Source organism: Nothobranchius furzeri, chromosome 10, assembly GCF_043380555.1.
Source record: "Nothobranchius furzeri strain GRZ-AD chromosome 10, NfurGRZ-RIMD1, whole genome shotgun sequence".
Classification (NCBI taxonomy): Eukaryota; Metazoa; Chordata; class Actinopteri; order Cyprinodontiformes; family Nothobranchiidae; genus Nothobranchius; species Nothobranchius furzeri.
The window spans coordinates 35,919,589-35,937,352 of NC_091750.1; the positions used below are offsets into that span (position 1 = coordinate 35,919,589).

The 17,764-nt window shown below is 44.7% G+C and overlaps 1 protein-coding gene across 2 annotated transcripts in view; it reads right to left on the reverse strand.

Moving 5' to 3' along the window:
- gramd2b (GRAM domain-containing protein 2B) overlaps positions 1-15,072 on the reverse strand; it is a 17,257-nt gene extending 2,185 nt beyond the window's left edge. Inside the window, exons 1-10 of one of the 2 annotated variants that reach the window (XM_054730315.2) lie at positions 14,856-15,072; positions 14,074-14,190; positions 13,900-13,978; positions 11,913-11,982; positions 11,645-11,748; positions 10,956-11,051; positions 10,802-10,873; positions 8,385-8,474; positions 1,041-1,140; positions 397-519 (exon numbers count right to left, since the gene is read on the reverse strand). In XM_054730315.2, the coding sequence (XP_054586290.1) occupies positions 397-519; positions 1,041-1,140; positions 8,385-8,474; positions 10,802-10,873; positions 10,956-11,051; positions 11,645-11,748; positions 11,913-11,982; positions 13,900-13,978; positions 14,074-14,190; positions 14,856-14,935 (931 nt within the window). In that variant the 5' untranslated portion in view covers positions 14,936-15,072. The remainder of the gene's footprint in view (positions 1-396; positions 520-1,040; positions 1,141-8,384; positions 8,475-10,801; positions 10,874-10,955; positions 11,052-11,644; positions 11,749-11,912; positions 11,983-13,899; positions 13,979-14,073; positions 14,191-14,855) is intronic. The other variant, XM_015960426.3, reaches the window with a different exon arrangement.
- Between the last annotated feature and the right edge of the window lie 2,692 nt (positions 15,073-17,764).

The window sequence follows — 17,764 nt, forward strand, 5'->3', positions numbered from 1 at the left end:
TGTCTTTATTCAATGTGTTAAAAAACAGATTTAAAGCAAACAGCCTAATTATGAGGCCAGTTAGAGGCTAAAAAAATCCCATTCAGGTTTGGGTGAAACTGGTTTAGAGCAACCTGAAGCTCTGGAGCATCAGGTGTCTCCACAGCCACTCTATTGCGGCTCTTTGTCGCTCTGCCACATGGAACTCGAAGCTCTTGAAAGTGCAGATATTTATAAAATGAACCAACTTTTTAATCATCTAAATATTTCCCCTATTACCTGCATAAAAAAGGCCTATGTTTCTTTTTCTGCCCCACAAAATCCAGCTGATGACCCACACCTGAGGTGCGACGAGCAGCAACCTGCCTCTGCGCTAGGCTTTTAAAACCTTTTTCTGTGATATTTGAGCATACGTACCGGCGGGGAGGCTGTCTGAGTTCTGCTGGTTCAGATTCTGTTTCTTTACTTTGTTCTGCTGCTCTGGAGGACTCGTCTTGTCCTTTTGCTTCAGAGTGTCCAGGAAAGGAGGGACGGGCAGGTCTGCGTTAAAAAGAACTGATTTGTTTTACTAAAAGGTGAAAGTTAAGCTGGAGGGTTTTGTTCTGCTGTCTCTCTGATGCGGATGTTTCCACAACATCTGTGGACGAGAGATGGTTTTAGAGGAGCATCAGAGGAGGCTGACATAAAGAAAACAGAACCGGAAGTGGGTTTTAAGGGTTTTCAGATTAGTCTTTGATAACTTTACATGCGTTAGTTTGCAGCATGGACGTAATTTTCACTTTAGAAGTGGGGGGGACACGGGGGGGGGGGGGGTGTTACCTTTACAGTATGCTCTAATGGGAAACAGGCTTCAACACAAACGGTTGTTTTCTGCGTGGTCCTAGAGCTCAACCAGTATCAATGTAATATAGCGTAACATTGTTTTTGGATGGTAAAAAGTGCAGGGGTCAAACCTTGACTATGGAAAAAGTGGGGGGGACATGTACCCCCCCCCCCCCCCCTCAAATTACGTCCATGGTTGGCAGGAATTAGGATTAAGTTTCAGTGTATTAACATCATACCGGCGATCTTATCGTAGTCTGGAGCCTGAGAGTCGGAGCTGCTGCTCTCCTCCGTCTCGCGCCGCTCTCCCACGACTCCATCCAGGTCACTGAAATCACTCTGCAGAAGAATCACACCGACCACGTTGGTTTTACTGATGGAGACTTCATGCATCGCAGTGGCGGTTTTACCATTAGGCATAGGCAGGCGGCCGCCTGGGGCCCCCTTGTGTTGGGGGCCCCCCTAGCCCTGACCGCCGGCACCCCTCTGTTAATGCCACAATATACTTATTACCAACCTGTCACCGCAGACGGGATTGGACATGCTTCTCATTACCATAATTCCTGAGCCGTTCAAGGTATCATTAAAATTCCAGAAGTGCTGAAAAGATAAAAAATGGGGCTTTCCGTGCGTATACAATACATTACGGTAGCCACCTGGATTCCCTGTTTTGAGCGCAACAAATCACAACACAGATTCAGAGGCATGCTTAGTTTGTTATCCAACATGCTCCGTTTTATAAATTTTGAATGTCTGATCAGATTCAAATACTTCCAACGGTTCCTAAAAGTACATAAAAGCAGCTTTCCAACGGTCTATAGCATGAAGCAATCAGAGTTATGGAAAATATCGCTACGAGGGGAAATCCTGCTGTACAGCCTGATTGAAATGGAGGGCAGCGCCGCGGTGAAAGAGGATAACGGGAACGGGGAAGCTAATGAGCATAAAAACCAACATGAAATTATGGAAATGCCTCAAAGAAAATCAACACGATCTATTAGGCGTCCCAGAAGGCTTATATCTGAAGACAGTGACCATGAAGAAGGACAGATCTCCAGTGAACCAGGATATGAATGTTTGTTCAGTCTTTATTTTTTATTTTTTTTATTTGAACAACACTCAACTAATTGCTAATTGTAAGATTCAGCTTCATTCCAGCATTATTTATCTTTTACAATAAATAATTATTTTTGCTAAAACAAAAGTTTTTGGTATAGCAGTGCACGGTGTGCCAGAGAAGCACCCCATGGCAGTGTGAGGTGTGCAGGACTCTGCCTGCAGCTGGAGAGAAACTGCTTTAAGGCCCACCACATCAAATAAAAACATCTGAAAGTTTACAAAAATAAATGGTCTTAAAAAGGGCTAAAAAGATACCAAGGTTCACACTTTTTTAAGATTAGATGCATTACAGTTCAAAGTTTAAATTGTTTGGCCAGTAATTTTGAAGTTCCTGTTCAGTAATAAATGTAAAAAATTCAAATCCATTTTTTGCTTTTTTTACTTTTAAGCTGATTTTTAAAGGCTTTAATAGAAATAAATTCTAAATACAAACCATACACTGAAAGCTGAGGTTGTTCTGAAAAAAGGAGAAGAGTTACACACACTTTGCACTTTTTATTACAATTTTACAGCCATAAGATTACAAAAATACCAGGCGGCCCTGTTATAATTATGGTCATAAGAGGGTTATTAAGACGGATGCACAAACAGGAAGTGATTGGTAGTCATTCCACTCCAATCCAGTCGGTGGCGGTAATGCACCAAATTGTTGTTTGCCAAGTGCCATAAGACCACAAATAAGAATAAGAGAATGCAGAAAAAGAAGAAGAGAGGCGGGAGCATTCGTAACAAACCCAAAGCGATAGTCAAAACATGAAGCATGAAATGGAGTTATCCTAGTGGCTCCAATAAGAGAAAGAAGCAGCATGCTTCATAAAAGCTTTTATTTTCACTTCTGAAAATGACGTTGTTTTTCGATGTAAACATCAAAAGGAAGCAGAAAGGAAAGACAATGGAAAATGTTAAAAGGGAGGAAAACATGGACCAAAAGGGAAAACAAAAAACAAAAAACAAAGGCTAAAGCACAGGAGCACTGACAGGAAAAAGAAAGCTGAGCAAATATTGAAAGCGCTCAATGGGAGGGAAATACAGGAAAAAGAGGACTAATAAAAAGGGAAACTAGCTCATGTCAGAAGAGGGGAGTTTCGCAAATCCAGTTAAAGGTAAGCTTGTTGAAAATTAAGTGTAAGGGGCCCCATGTCTGTGTTCGCCTTGGGCCCCCAAATTGCTAAATCCGCCACTGATGCATCGTGTGGGTTGTTCTAGCTAATGTGTAACAGACACAACCTCAACAGAAAAAGAATCAGCTGTTTGTTTTAATGAGCCTCTTCAGACAGACGACAAGTTAACCTCAGACAACCGATGATGTCACCAGTTATTCATTTTTAAAATTTTTTTTACTGTGTGTCTGGCTGTGAAGCAAACAGAATTGATGTCTGAATGCTGGTGTCAAGCCGTACAGATTTACTCTCAGGTGGAGCATCAAAGCTTCTGCTTTTAATGTCACGCCTGATCAGTGGCGGTTCTACATCGAATTACTCCCCGGGCGAGGCCCCCTTTGAGCGCCCCCCCCCCCCCCCCCCCAACCGCCCCCCCACCACCACCACCACCACCACACCACCCCACCTGCATGAACACACGCATGTTTTCTACAAACAGGCATGTTTTATTAGAACGACTATTGAACATTCATTTTTCTAAGTTGCACATATTTACATTAATTACTATGAAGTTGTCAGAATGTAAAGCACTATACATTATATACTGTATCAAAATATATAGAATCAAATATACAAAAACAAACAATAACTAAATATTAAGAATATATGAACATAATAGATAATAAATATTCTAAATAGCAAAAATATTTCACACGTAACAAACTAAAGATAATCACTACAGCATTGCACTTAGAACAGAAAACACAAACTAAAATTAAAACCTAACCTTGATGCAACATCATCAATAATGTCATCACATGAAATCTGCTCCCCTACTGAGTGATTGATACTAATCAGAGCCAGGTTAGTGAGCCGCCCCTGAAACATAGGTGACCTCAGGTATGACTTGATCAAGTTTTGAAAAGCTCCTCTCAGCTTGAGCCACAGTGACTGGCAGAGCAGTCCAAAAGTTGGGGTAGAGCTCCAATAGATCTCATGATCCATAATATTTTAGAATTGCCTCTGAAATTGTAATTTAAACTGACATAAAAAACTGTAGACTACCAAAAATGCCAACTTTTACAGAACAAATCATGTAAAAAATAATCAGTGCAGCCATCTGCAATAAATAAACAGGATAGTTAGTGGTGACTGGGGTGTTTTCTTCTGCTTGTAGAGTTGTTTTATTTATTATTATGTGAACATGATCAACATGTGTTTGTTGTTGTTCAGGCAGGCCACAGGCTGCAGCGAGCATTTAACAAATCCTAGTTTGAATCAGTAAAAACCGTTTCAAGGACTTTTTTCAAACCATTTGAATATTCGTTTAAATATTTCAGCCCTATTAGCTCTGTTAGCAATTAGTTGACCGCATTTAACCGTTAAAATCCCAGTTAACTGGTTCAAAAAATTGAAAACAAGCATCATGAGAGCGTACATACCTTTATCTTTCTGCTCTTTTTTCTTTTTTTCCCCCTGAATGGGGGCACCTGGTGGTTTTAGCTTTTTTATGTTCATCTCTTCTGTTTGGCTCCTGACTCAGTAAGTTTCCTTTAGTCAGGACTAAACAATTTGACCTTGATGGGGGGGGGGGGGGGGGGGGGGTGACCACAAAATCGTTTTGTTTTTCCTTTTTTTATTCGGCCATTTCACACAATTCAGAGAAACTGAAAGAATGATAGGCCTGTGTTTATGATGTTATGAATGAAATATGGAAGAACGTTAAGATGTGATTGACTTTAGCCACGTTAATACAGTTGATTCAGCCCCTGCACGCTCATTTCATTTGGGAAAGACGCAGAGGTGAATTCCCCCGTCGCACCCCTTCCCTTCCTGTTGTTCATAGACACACGGAGCACGTGAACGTTCTCAGTCAGCAGGAGCGCCTGCAACTGCAGGGGGCGCCAACTTGCTGTTTCCAATCCAGACACTGTCATATGACAGATAATAGAAAACCTCGGTGCGGCGCAGATTTCCTTTTTTTTTTTACTCAGCGCTTGTGCGCCCCTTTTGTGTCATGAAAAAATGCCGCCCCGGGCAACTGCCCTGTCTGCCCGTGCCTAAAACCGCTACTGCGCCTGATACTTAAAACTTTGTTATTGTTTGTTGAATGCTTGTAATTCCGACCAGACACGGAGACAGAGGTGAAGGAGAAAGGAAGAGACAAAAGGAGGGGGGTTGGTCCACAAAAAGAAACAATCAATGATGAACAAGAGTCTGCTTCTAGACCTGCAGAAGGAGAGAGAAGAAAAAGAAAAGGGACACATAGCAATACAACAGGAGCAAGCTATCACTGCATCAACCTGATGAGGAAATATAAACACATTGTTTTACTGAACAATCACACGATAATAAATCACAGTGCATTTAGTGCCAACCACAGCCGACATGTGTTGAACGTGCCCAAGTCCATACTTATGAGAGCACCATGTGAGCACCTGTATGCGTACATGCGATTCTATATGTAAGGTTTCTCTATAGGAGCGTCCAATAGAGAGTGTGAGGAGCCACAGATCTGCCCCCCAAAGATGCATAGGAGATGGAGGGAGCTCCAAGTCCCAGAGATCCAGGAGCTGCCCCAGAGCACAGGGACCCCAGGGAGACTGCGACCAGAAAAGCCCCCGCCCCCCTCGAGAGGCGCAGAGGATTGCCCCGGGGGGTCACAACCAGCAGCTGGCAGAGCAGGAACCGACCCCCAAGGCCCCGCCCAGATCCCCACACGGGGCCGGCCAACCCCACACCCAGAGCCCCCAGGCCCCCACCCAGAGCTACTCCGGGGCATTGCAGCTGCCAGGCAGCAACCCATGGCCACCGCCAAGACCCCCAAGGGGCCCTACTCACAACCACCAGTAGCCCACCCCCCGAGGCAACCCAAGCACCTCCAGAGGGGGGCAGCAGCCCCCCAGCCCCAGACGCCCAAACCCCATCTTGAACATCCGATGGTCTGTATAGTGTACTCTGTGTAGGATTTAGTACTGAATTAATTGTAAATTGGAGTGTCTGATCATTTTAAAAGTTTTTAAACAAGTTTGGGAGCAGAAGTTCTGGTCAAAGCTGACTGATAGATCCACCTCCCATTTTTCAATAGGGATTACTATTCTATAGTCTATTTTGGACAGTGTCCTATATACTTTAGACAGTAGTTTGGGGGGTTTGAGATTATAGAAGTCTAATACCCTTGGTGGTGTTTTTAATTCTACTTTATTGAGCTTAAATTTTTTGTTTAACTACAGATTTAATTTGGTGATATTCTAAAAATCTATTCTTGTTTGTAGCCAGTTTATGAAGAAGTTCCCAAAACCAAATTTATGTAAAGTTGCAAATAAGAACTTCCAGTTAACTCTATCAAAAGCCTTTTCTGCATCTAGAGATAATATACTAGTTTCTATGTTTCTACTGCAAGAGAAATCTAACAAATTAAGTAATCTACGTGAATTAGTGGATGACTGTCTACCCTTGATGAAACCAGTTTAGTCAGGGTGTATTATGAAGGGGGTTACCTTCTCTAATCTTTTTGCCAGGGCTTGACAAATTATTTTGAGATCAATATTAATAAGAGAAATTGGGCGATAGCTGGTAGGAAATGCAGGGTTTTTGCCTGGTTTTAATAAAAGACTAATATTGGCTGAATTCATGTTTGGCTGTAATCTGCCGCTCTCTTCGATTTCCCTCACATTCTGAAGAATGTTGAAGCGAGAATGATCCAGAATTCTTTGTAGAACTCTGCTGGAAACCCATCTGGACCTGGAGCTTTCCTATTAGGCATGGATTTAAGGGCTTCCTGGAGCTCCGCTGATGTTCGTGGCGAGTCCAGGACTGTAACTTGGCTGTCTGATCATTTAGGAAGTGTTATCCTGTCAAGAAACTCATTGATCTTGCTACCTGATGGGTTTATCTGTGGTGAGTACAAAGTTTGGTAAAATAAAGTTTGTTTATTCTTTCAGGGTCATAAACTATATTCCCGGTTGAGTCTTTAGCAGATATGGTGGTTTTCTCTTTATTTATTCTTAACTGGTTAGCTAAAAATGTACCTGATTTATTACTATGTTCAAGGTTTTCTATCTTAGTGCTAAAAATTGTGTCTTTTTTCAATAATTCCATGAAGTTCTAATTTAGCTTTATGTAATCTGCTCAGTAACTCTTCTTCTGTGGATGCCTCTAAAGACTTAATGATTTCTTCTAACTCCTGAATATGTTTGTTTTCAGTTTTTTTTTCTTATGTGATGAGAAAGAGATTATTTTACCTCTCATCACTGCTTTCCCTGCCTCCCAGAGAACAGATGCTGATGTTCCAGGCAGGTCATTATGTTCTAAATATAAAGCCCACTCCTTTTTTAAAAATTCTATAAAACCTTCGTTTTTAAGCAGTGATGTATTAAACCTCCAGTAACCTCCAGTTTTTGCTTGGTGGGATTGTCTTCTTGTTTACCAGAGTTAAAGAAACTGGAGCATGGTCGCTGACAATTATGGGGTGTATCTCAGTGTCTGAAATGTCAGCCGACAATGAGCTGCTGACTAGAAAATAATCCAAATGTGAACGAGAGTGATGGACGTGTGAGAAAAAAGTATACTCTCTATGGTTAGAATGAAAAGATCGCCATGCATCACAAAACCCATAATCACTCATGTACTGTTTAACTATGTTAGTGGACTGTCAATTGTGCTGAGTCCCAACTGTACTGAGCCTGTCTGTTAAAGTATCCATCCAAAAATTAAAATCGCCTCCAAGTATAAGTGGGCAGTCCAAGTGTTCGGAGTACAGAGAAAAAATTATGAAAGAATGAAGGGTCGTCAATATTTGAACAATGTATGCTGACGATTCAGAAGCTTCTGTTCTGTATGGATATTTTTAGTATTATAAAGCTACGGGCGACGGTGGCACAGGAGTTAAGTGCTCGCCTCGCAATCGGAAGGTTGCAGGTTCGAGCCCCGCTCAGTCTGTCTCTGTCGTTGTGTCCTTGGGCAAGACACTTCACCCACGTTGCCTGCTGGTGGTGGCCGGAGGGACCGGTGGCGCCAGTGCTCGGCAGCCTCGCCTCTGTCAGTGTGCCCCAGGGCAGCTGTGGCTACATTGTAGCTCATCCCCACCAGTGTGTGAATGTGTGTGTGAATGGGTGAATGACTGATTGTGTTGTAAAGCGCCTTGGGGGATTCCAGGACTCTAGAAGGTGCTATATCAAATACAGGCCATTTAAATCTACCCTCTGGATCTGAAACTGTGTCCAATACTGTGAAATTGATGTTTTATGTCACCAGTTATTCAACAAGCACAGGAAAAACAGTTCCTGCTGTGATCTTTTTGCGGCTCTGAAGAAAAAATCAGGTCATCCAAGATCGTTGTGTTGTTTGTCTTCATGGACTCACCAGCGGGAAGCGAGGTGATAGCGGCGATCTCTGACCCCTAAAGCTGTTTTCAGCTGAGGAGGGAATGGGGCTACTGCACGGACTCCTCTCCTATATAGAAATAAATGAATAAAAACAATAAAACACAAAGAATTGCACCCAACCAGGACAGCATAGTTGCACTTTCCTCTAAAGAATTGGTCTGAATAAAGGTCAGCTTGTTGCAGAGAGTAGACATACCAGTGACCAAAGGCTTCATTGTAGCTCCACCCATGGCACTTAAAAATGGGCGGAGCCAAAGGAGGAGATCTTATTGGTTTCTTAAAGTCAAATTCGCCAAGTACTTTAACAAATTATTGGCAAAATGTCTCAGACGCTGGAGAAGGCTGCAGGGATTTTGAAAATGACATGAAAAATCTCCATAAAAAATTCCAATCCACATTTTTCTGTGGAGTTGTCACTGGCCGCGTCTGGAAACAGCCTCAAACTTACAGCTTAGCTTTCGTGAGAGTAAAAGTGCAACAAAAACTCTGAGGGGTGACGTGGTCGTGGTTTAGTCCTGCCGTTTTTTTTCTGAAACACGCCACAAACTTCTCTAAAACACAAACTAAAGAAATCTAAAAATGAGAGAATATTTCAATAAAAGGTTTAGGATGGTCGCATTTTATTATTAGTGCATTCATATTATTATTTATTCTTAAATTATTAATTTACATTATTGGTCAAAAAGCTCCTCTAAATCCGTGACCATGGTCTTCAGTCAGAAAAGGGAAGAAGGCCTTCTCCAGGTCAGGGACCAGGTCCTGCCCCAAGTGGAAAAGTTTAAGCATCTCAGGTTCATGACTGAGGAAACGATGGAGCGTGCGATCGATAGGCGGATTGGTGTTGTGTCTGCAGTGATGCGGGTGTTGTACTGATCTGTCGTGGTGAAGAGAGAGCTGAGCCAGAAGGCGAAGCTCTCGATCTACGTTCCTACCCTCATCTACCGGGTACTCCGGTTTCCCCTACAGATCACAACATGCCCTACAAGTTAAAAATTGTATGTCACTTTGGATAAAAGCATCTGCCAAATAAATAAACATAAATATAAACATAAACATCTATGATCACAAGCTTTGGATAGTGTCGAGATCATGGATACAAGTTGCCAAAAAGAGTTTTCTCTGCAGGGTGGCTGGCTCTTTCTTAGAAATAGGGTGAGAAGCTCGGTCATCTGGGAGGGGCTCAGAGTAGACCCGTGGCTCCTCCACGTGGAGAGGAGCCAGCCAAGGTGGCTAAAGCCGGGCTTACACTGTGCGACTTTTTCACTCGTAGCATTCAGCTTCAGCTCAAACTGTACGACTTCCTCGCAGGGCAGATCTCACGAGTCATGTGTTCACACTGCACGACCCAGTTCTTGGATGCGACCTGACTGCTCACACTGTACGTCTGGTAGCAACACGCCAGACCTTAAAATATGCTAAAAATAGCAGTTTTCACTCAACACGTCAGACTTTTTTTTTATCTTGTTTTGCCTGTTGTCCTTCGGGAGTGCTGCAGGAGGACACACAGGGATTTTTGGGGGTTGGATGAGGAAAACGAAATAAAGAAAGTAATTCTGTGTTTTATGATCAGTTTAATTGACATGAACACGACAAACACGCTTTCTTGACAATCTTTGTGAGTAAAAAAACGTGTAGAAATAAAAATGAACAACGTGTGTTATTAGGGAAATAGCGGGCGAGCGGCGTTGATGCATGATTGCGCATGCGCCGTGAGCGGTTCTGGTACTTTTTGGGTCGCAGCTGCTCGCAGCGCCGCTTCAACAGTGCGATACCCTCACGAGGGACGAGCAAAATATCAAACACGCCAGAAGTCCGTGCGACCTCACGACTGCTGATCTGTAGCTGGTCACGTGGTGTTAATCGCCTCTCGTAACCCCCTGTACACTACACGACGCTCGGCGCAAAACTCGCCCCGATCTTGTGGATTCTCGCACGAGTGGAAAATCGGCTCAAAAAAGTGAAAAAGTCGCACAGTGTACGCCCGGCTTAAGGCATCTGGTCAGGATGCGTCCTGGACGCCTCCCTGGTGAGGGAGTCTTCTGTCTTATGCAAAGTGTTTTTTGTTGGATTGACTCCTACTAACAAAATTATGATCCTTCAGACTTTCACCTTGACCATGGCGACTTTGTGTAAAATATCCTGCCGAAACATGAACCAACGAAGAGGATAAATCAAATCCAAGAGGCCATAAATGCACCAAGACCAAACCAACCAGAGTAAAATCACACTTCACCACTGAAACAAACAAAGGCCCTTCAGGATTGTTTACTGCTGCCATGTGCACTACCTTTTGCTGCCTGAGGTGGCAGTAGTTCCCCACATGATTGAGTAAACGATCCATAGAATGAACTGGATGACATGTGACCTCATCAACAGATGAAGAGTCTGTCTTACCTCCAGGTGGAGACAAACTGACATCAGGAACTTGTAGGTGTTGTCTCTGGACAGGAAGGACACAAACACGTACTGTAGCAACAGAAAACACACGAAAAACAATCAGAAAACAAACTCCCATCTGCAAAAAAAACATCTGTGTTCCAGCTCCCACCCGGTCATTCGCAGTGGCGATCACCAGAGCGTTTGGCACCAGGATGACGGTGTTGGTCTTCTTGATGTTTGTGACGGACACCACTGGGATGGCAATCTGGGTCAGATGAACACTTGTGAATGGGACCGTCACGTTTACATACTTTAACAGTTCGCTTTGAAAATGTGTCGTGCAATTAAAAAAAATCAAGTGTGTCCATACAATTATACTTTGTGTCTAAACATCTTAAATATTTATGTCAATATGTTTTAAATTTAATTCAGATTTTTAAACTAAAACCTAAATGTTTAAATCTGAATAGAAATGTGAGGATTTTAAAAGGATCATTAAGCCAGCTTCTCATTCAGATGGTCATAAAACAGAAGTACCCCTCCAAAATAAAAGCAGGGTGAAGAGAGCCCCTATATAAGAATATAATTTCTTTTCGTTTCTTGATTTCCTACATTTTTGGGGACATGAGGTTGTCTCCAATAAGACTTTACTGTAGTATTCTGCAGGTATTATGCCAAATGTTTCATGATGATGTCATCAAGACAAAGAAACATTTCTTTTCTTTACACATTTCTTCAGGATATGACCACTTCTGTTTTTCTAATTTAGGTGATTTTATGAACACAAACACCTGAAATCCTAATAAAAATCCCACATTTCTCTGCAGAACCGTCTCTCTGCGGCACTTTTCCCAGTACCTTTGTATCTTTGCCAAAAACCTTGGAGTGGAAGCAGATCCAGTGATCGGAGACGAACATTCGTCCCTGATAGAGGATGTCTTTCTGCAAGGCGCAGGTGTAACCTGACAACAGGTAAATGTCAGCATTCCTCATAAAGCTGATAAAGCAACGTGACGTTTAAAAGCAGAACATGAAGAAAATTTCCTTTTTAGTTAAAAAAAAATTGCTGATTTCATCCTGGTGTCACATCTCATTCAGTATTTAAGGTGGAGCCAAGAGATCTTACTCTGTCTGAGCTGCTCTTCTTTGCTGATCTCCTTAAATATTTTATGGTACTGACCGTTACTCTTCGAAAGCTGAAACACACACACACACACACACACACACACACACACACACACACACACGTTGGTACAGCAGAACATTTTGAGCTTATATTTAGATGCAGAAAGAATTTTAAAACTTTACAAATAAAAGACAGGGAAAATATTCTTGATAAGGAAATTTTAATGTGAAATAAAATTCTACGAGACAAAAGTATTTACAGGTGAAATGGAGAGACTTTGTTCATTCATCTTCAAAGCAGAAACTAACACATGAGACAGACTCATTCATGCAAAGCCGGGTTTTTCAGCCTTTGTTTGTCATAACTGTGATGATTAAGGCTTACAGCTTATAAACACCCACATTCAGAATCTCAGACAATCAGAATATTGTGAAAAGGTTCTAGACTCAAAAGTTTCACTCTCAGCTGATGAAATCCAGAACACCTGCAGAGGGTTCCTGAGACTTTAGATGGTCTCTCGGTCTAAGATGGATTACTAGCATAAATGGATTCTGATGCTTACAGTCGTCGTCTTCCTCCGCTTATCCGGGTCCGGGTCGCGGGGGCAGCATCCCAACTAGGGAGCTCCAGACCGTCCTCTCCCCGGCCACCTCCACCAGCTCCTCCGGCAGGACCCCAAGGCGTTCCCGGACCAGATTGGAGATGTAACCTCTCCAACGTGTCCTGGGTCGACCCGGGGGCTCCTGCCGGCAGGACATGCCCAAAACACCTCCCCGGCGAGGCCTCCAGGAGGCATCCTGACCAGATGCCCAAACCACCTCAACTGACTCCTTTCGATCCGGAGTAGCGGTTCTACTCCGAGTCCCTCCCGAATGTCCAAGCTCCTCACCCTATCTCTAAGGCTGAGCCCGGCCACCCTACGGAGGAAACTCATTTCGGCCGCTTGTGTCCACGATCTCGTTCTTTCGGTCATTACCCAAAGCTCATGACCATAGGTGAGGATTGGGACGTAGATCGACCGGTAAATCGAGAGCCTGGCTTTCTGGCTCAGCTCCCTCTTCACCACGACAGATCGGCTCAGCGTCCGCATCACTGCAGACGCCGAACCAATCCGCCTGTCGATCTCCCGATCCCTCCTACCCTCACTCGTGAACAAGACCCCGAGATACTTAAACTCCTCCTCTTGAGGTAGGACCTCTCCCCCGACCCGGAGTTGGCAAGTCACCCTTTTCCGGTCGAGAACCATGGAGGTGCTGATCATGCATGGGTTTTTACAGTTTCACCTGTAAGTCTACCTTAGCACGCGTCTCCGTTTGTTTGTCTTTGTTCACCTGTGTTGTCATTTATTTATCTCCATTTATATTAACAATGCTGTTCATAAAATATTTGCTGCAGACTCTAAAGGCCTTGTTTGGTCACAGTAAAGGTCAGAGGTCACAGCTCAACATCTCCGTAGGATAGTTCCAAAATCTCAGCCTAACAGAAACCCAAAGACTCGTCTCACGTTCATCAAAACAACATTCTGATGATCCCTGAGACTGATGAGACACGAAAGGTCATTTCTGTAAGGAGTGTGTGTCCTGTCCCATCTGGAGCAAAAATAACAAGTCAGACACGGTGGTGGTGATGTGATGGTCTGAACCTGCTGAGTTCTGCTCTGTACCACACAGAATGTCTGACCTTTGACCTCAAACAGACCTTCAGACGAAAAACTCTCCAATAATTCCGAGGTCAAACAATTCTGTCACGTGGAGTGGGAAAAATCCTTCCAGGGATGTGAGACTCGTGCCCAGTTATTACCGATTATTGATGCTTTATTTTGTTCCCTTAATAAATGACAATCCTCGTGTGAAAACAGCGTCAAGCCTGCGTGACCTCCTCGCCACAAACAACACGCTTCTCCTCGATGACGGTTGTGTGAGAATGCTCTCGTTCCGCTGAGCTGATTGGTGCAATGAAACATGCATCGGGTCTGATGACCGCTCACCTGGCTGTAGTGAGACTTCTTCCCCTCTATCTTAGGGTCGGGTCCTGGAGTCAGCATGGAACTATCAAAGGTTTTTGACCTGCAAGTAAAAAAAGTTCAGAGAAGAAGAAGAAGGAATCTCTGCAATCAATGTTGTGATCCAACAGCAAAACGGTGAGAAGATTCCCGTTCTACCTGACTAACACTGGTTTCATCCGGCCTGATGCTTCCTGCTGTTCCGGATCAGCCGCCTGGAAAGACTCGCCAACCATCCTGATGCTTCTGTCCTCGGTCACAGTCTCAACATCAGAACTAAACCCAGGAAAAGTAAAGTCATCCGCTCTCTGATTAGTCTAATTAGTTTAATTAGATTTGGCTACTAATAGCTAATGAAGCTATCAGGAGAGGACGACATGAAGCAGAAGGAGATTTAGAACAGGGGCATACTTGAATACAGCTCTGTATTCATGGTAATCAGCTGATTGCTTGGAGGCGTGGCCTGATTGACACTCCAGCCAATCAGAACACAGCTGAATCAATAATTCAGACATCTTCTCTTGAGCTCAACATCGAGTAACAGCTTAATACACGAAGAACTAATCAATTGTAAGACGCCATTTCAAAATAAAATACCTGTTTTTAGCTCTTAGCTTTGAATTTCATTATAAATGTAATTCCAGCCGTTGCGATGCATGAATTTTGCTGATTAATAAGTGATGGGGTAAAGCGTCGGTCTGATGATTTAGATGTCTCGGGTGGGAATTTACAAATTCAGACAGCTGGAAAAAAGTCAAAATTTTGACCACTCAGGTGAGGTTTTGTGACTTCAAATCCCAAATATTTTCTAAATTAAAGCTCCACCTGCAGCTGCAGGAAGTCTGTTCAAAACTTAAAACTTTCTGGATGCATTCAAACTGCTAACGACAGTTAAAATGAACTTCTGAGGGTTCCACATTCTCTTGCAATGACAAACTCACTGATAATCCCTTTCTTCATGCTTTGCTGCTCCTCTGTTGCTCTTGCTGACATCCTCCCGAGACGTCTGCTGCTCTATCATCACACTCTGAGGACCTTCCAGCCCGTCCCAGGCTCCGCCACAGGTACTGAAAGGTGAGCCGAGCCTGCAGCCTGATCTGCCGCTCCCTCACCTGCATGTGGAAGTGTTTCCTGGCACCCCACACACCCACCCTTTTGGTTTCACGTGTCCCAGCCAATCAGATGGGAGGACGGGGTGGCGTGTAGAAGGGCTAGAATGCATTCGAACCTTTGATCAGTGACACGTTATCCACCAGCTTTGTTTAGATAGTAAAGCTGCTGTTTTTATCAAATCTATCCTGTGAAAAAAAACAGCAGATAGCGTTAGCTTAACGTGCAAATTCTTCCAAAATCAGTTTTTTACCCTAAAGAGAGAAATCCAATTTGTTTGCTGTTATAAAAGAGCTTCGCTGATCTTTAAAGCTTCACACTTATTTGATCTGATTTGTAATTTTTACGTTTGTTCTGAAAAAAGAGTTTTTGATACAGTGCGAGAGTCTCCAAGCTGCAAGAATAATTTTCCGTTAAATATCTGCACGGAAAGACCCAGAACCCAGGAGAGTCTGGTGTTGTTTACATGGAGAGTAAATCGGCTCCAGGAGCCTAAAGGTGGATTAAGACACACAGATGCTGGTTTAAATGGACACTTTTAAAAATGGGGTTGTGACCTGTTAACCCCAATCTCTTTTAAGATCTTCAGATTTTAGAGAAATAATTACATTTAAACAGCGTCAATTTGTATAAATAAAACTTTGATCCATTACTGATCATGTGCATGGACAGGTTTGTAAATATTGGAAGAAAATGGCCACCTGTGATTAATGTTTCACTAAATTCTGCAGCGAGTGAACTGGGTCAACATATCAGGGACCTTGGCTCCTCTGCTGTCCCATCACAGGGGAGGGGGAGGTCCAGGAGGGGGAGGACCCAACCTTACCTGGACTTCCTATGTCTTATATATTCTGGAAGTTCTGCAAATGCAGGGATGGGAGTAGATATTCTGCTGGGGTGGGGCTGGGTTGGTGCCCTCGGACTCCGTGAGGCTCTGCAATGCTGCTGCTTTGGGCCCTGGCAGGATGGGCTGGGGGTCTCCATGCTCTGGGTGGCATTTTGACAACAGAGGTGTTCCGGGGGAGGCGGGGGACATTGAGTCTGAATGGACCCTGATCCGTGCCTCCATTGTTGAGGCGGCCGACCGGAGCTGTGGTCGCAGGATCGTCGGTGCCTGTCGTGGTGGGCACCGGCGGTTAGGGATGCTGTCAAGCTGAAGAAAGAGTCCTATCAGGACTTTTTGGCATGTGGGACTCCAGAGGCAGCTGGCGGGTACCGGCAGTCCAAGTGGAACGCGGCTTGGATGGTTGCCGAGGCAACAGCCCGGGCATGGGAGGAGTTCGGTGAGACCATGGAGCAAGACTTCCGTACGGCTTCGATGAGATTCTGGTCCACCATCCGGCGCCTCAGGGGGGAAAGCAGTGCACTACCAACACTATCTGTAGTGGGGACGGTGTGCTGCTGACCTCTACTCAGGACCTCAATCCCACCGACACGTCTTCCAGTGAGGAAGCAGAGTCTGGGGACTTTGGGTTGGCCTCTCAAATCTCTGGTGCTGAGGTCACTGAGGTGGTTAAGAAGCTCCTCTGTGGCAAGGTTCCAGGGGTGGATGAGATCCGCCCGGAGTTCCTTAAGGCTCTGGATGTTGTGGGGCTGTGTTGGCTGATGCAGCTCTAAAATATCGCGTGGACATCGGGGGCAGTCCCACTGGACTGGCAGACCGGGGTGGTGGTCCCCTTATTTAAAAAGGGGGACCGCAGGGTGTGTTCCAACTATGGGGGATCACATTCCTGAACCTTCCCGGTAAGGTCTATTCAGGGGTTCTGGAGAGGAAGGTCTGTCGGATTGTTGAACCTCAGATTCAGGAGGAGCAATGTGGTCTTCGTCCTGGCCATAGAACACTGGACCAGCTCTATACCCTTATGGGGATCCTGGAGGGTCGTGGGGATTTGCCCAACCAGTCTACATGTGTTTTGTGGATGTGGAGAAGGCGTTTGACTGCGTCCCTCAGGGGGCCCTGTGGGGGTGGGGGTGGGTACTCCGGGAGTATGGGGTACGAGGCCCTCTGATACGGGCTGTTTGGTCCCTGTATGACCGGTGTCAGAGCTTGGTCCACATTGCCGGCAGTAAGTCGGGCTCGTTCCCAGTGAGAGTTGGACTCCGCCGAGGCTGCCCTTTGTCACGATTCTGTTCATAACCTTTAAGGACAGGATTTCTAGGTGCAGCCAAGGTGTGGAGGGCATCCGTTTTGGTGGCCTGAGGATCAGGTCTCTGCTTTTTGCAGATGATGTGGTCCTGTTGGCTTCATCAGAACATGATCTTCAGCTTTCGCTGGAGCGGTTCACAGCCGAGTGTGAAGCAGCTGGGATGAGAATCAGCTCCTCTAAATCTGAGACCATGGTCCTGAGTCAGAAAAGGGTAGAACGCCTTCTCTGGGTCAGGGATGAGGTCCTGCCCCAAGTGGAGGAGTTTCAGTATCTCGGGGTCTTGTTCACGAGTGAGGGAAAACTGGAGCGTGAGGTCGATAGGCGGATTGGTGCTGCATCTGCAGTGATGCAGGCGTTGTACCGGTCTGTCGTGGTGAAGAGAGAGCTGAGCCAGAAGGCGAAGCTCTCGATTTACCGGTCGATCTACGTTCCTACCCTCACTTATGGTCATGAGCTTTGGGTAGTGACCGAAAGAACAAGATCACGGATTCGAGCGGCCAAAATGAGTTTTCTCTGAAGAGTGGCTGGGCCCTCCCTTAGAGATAGGGTGAGAAGTTCTGTCATCCGGGAGGGGCTTGGAGTAGACCCGCTGC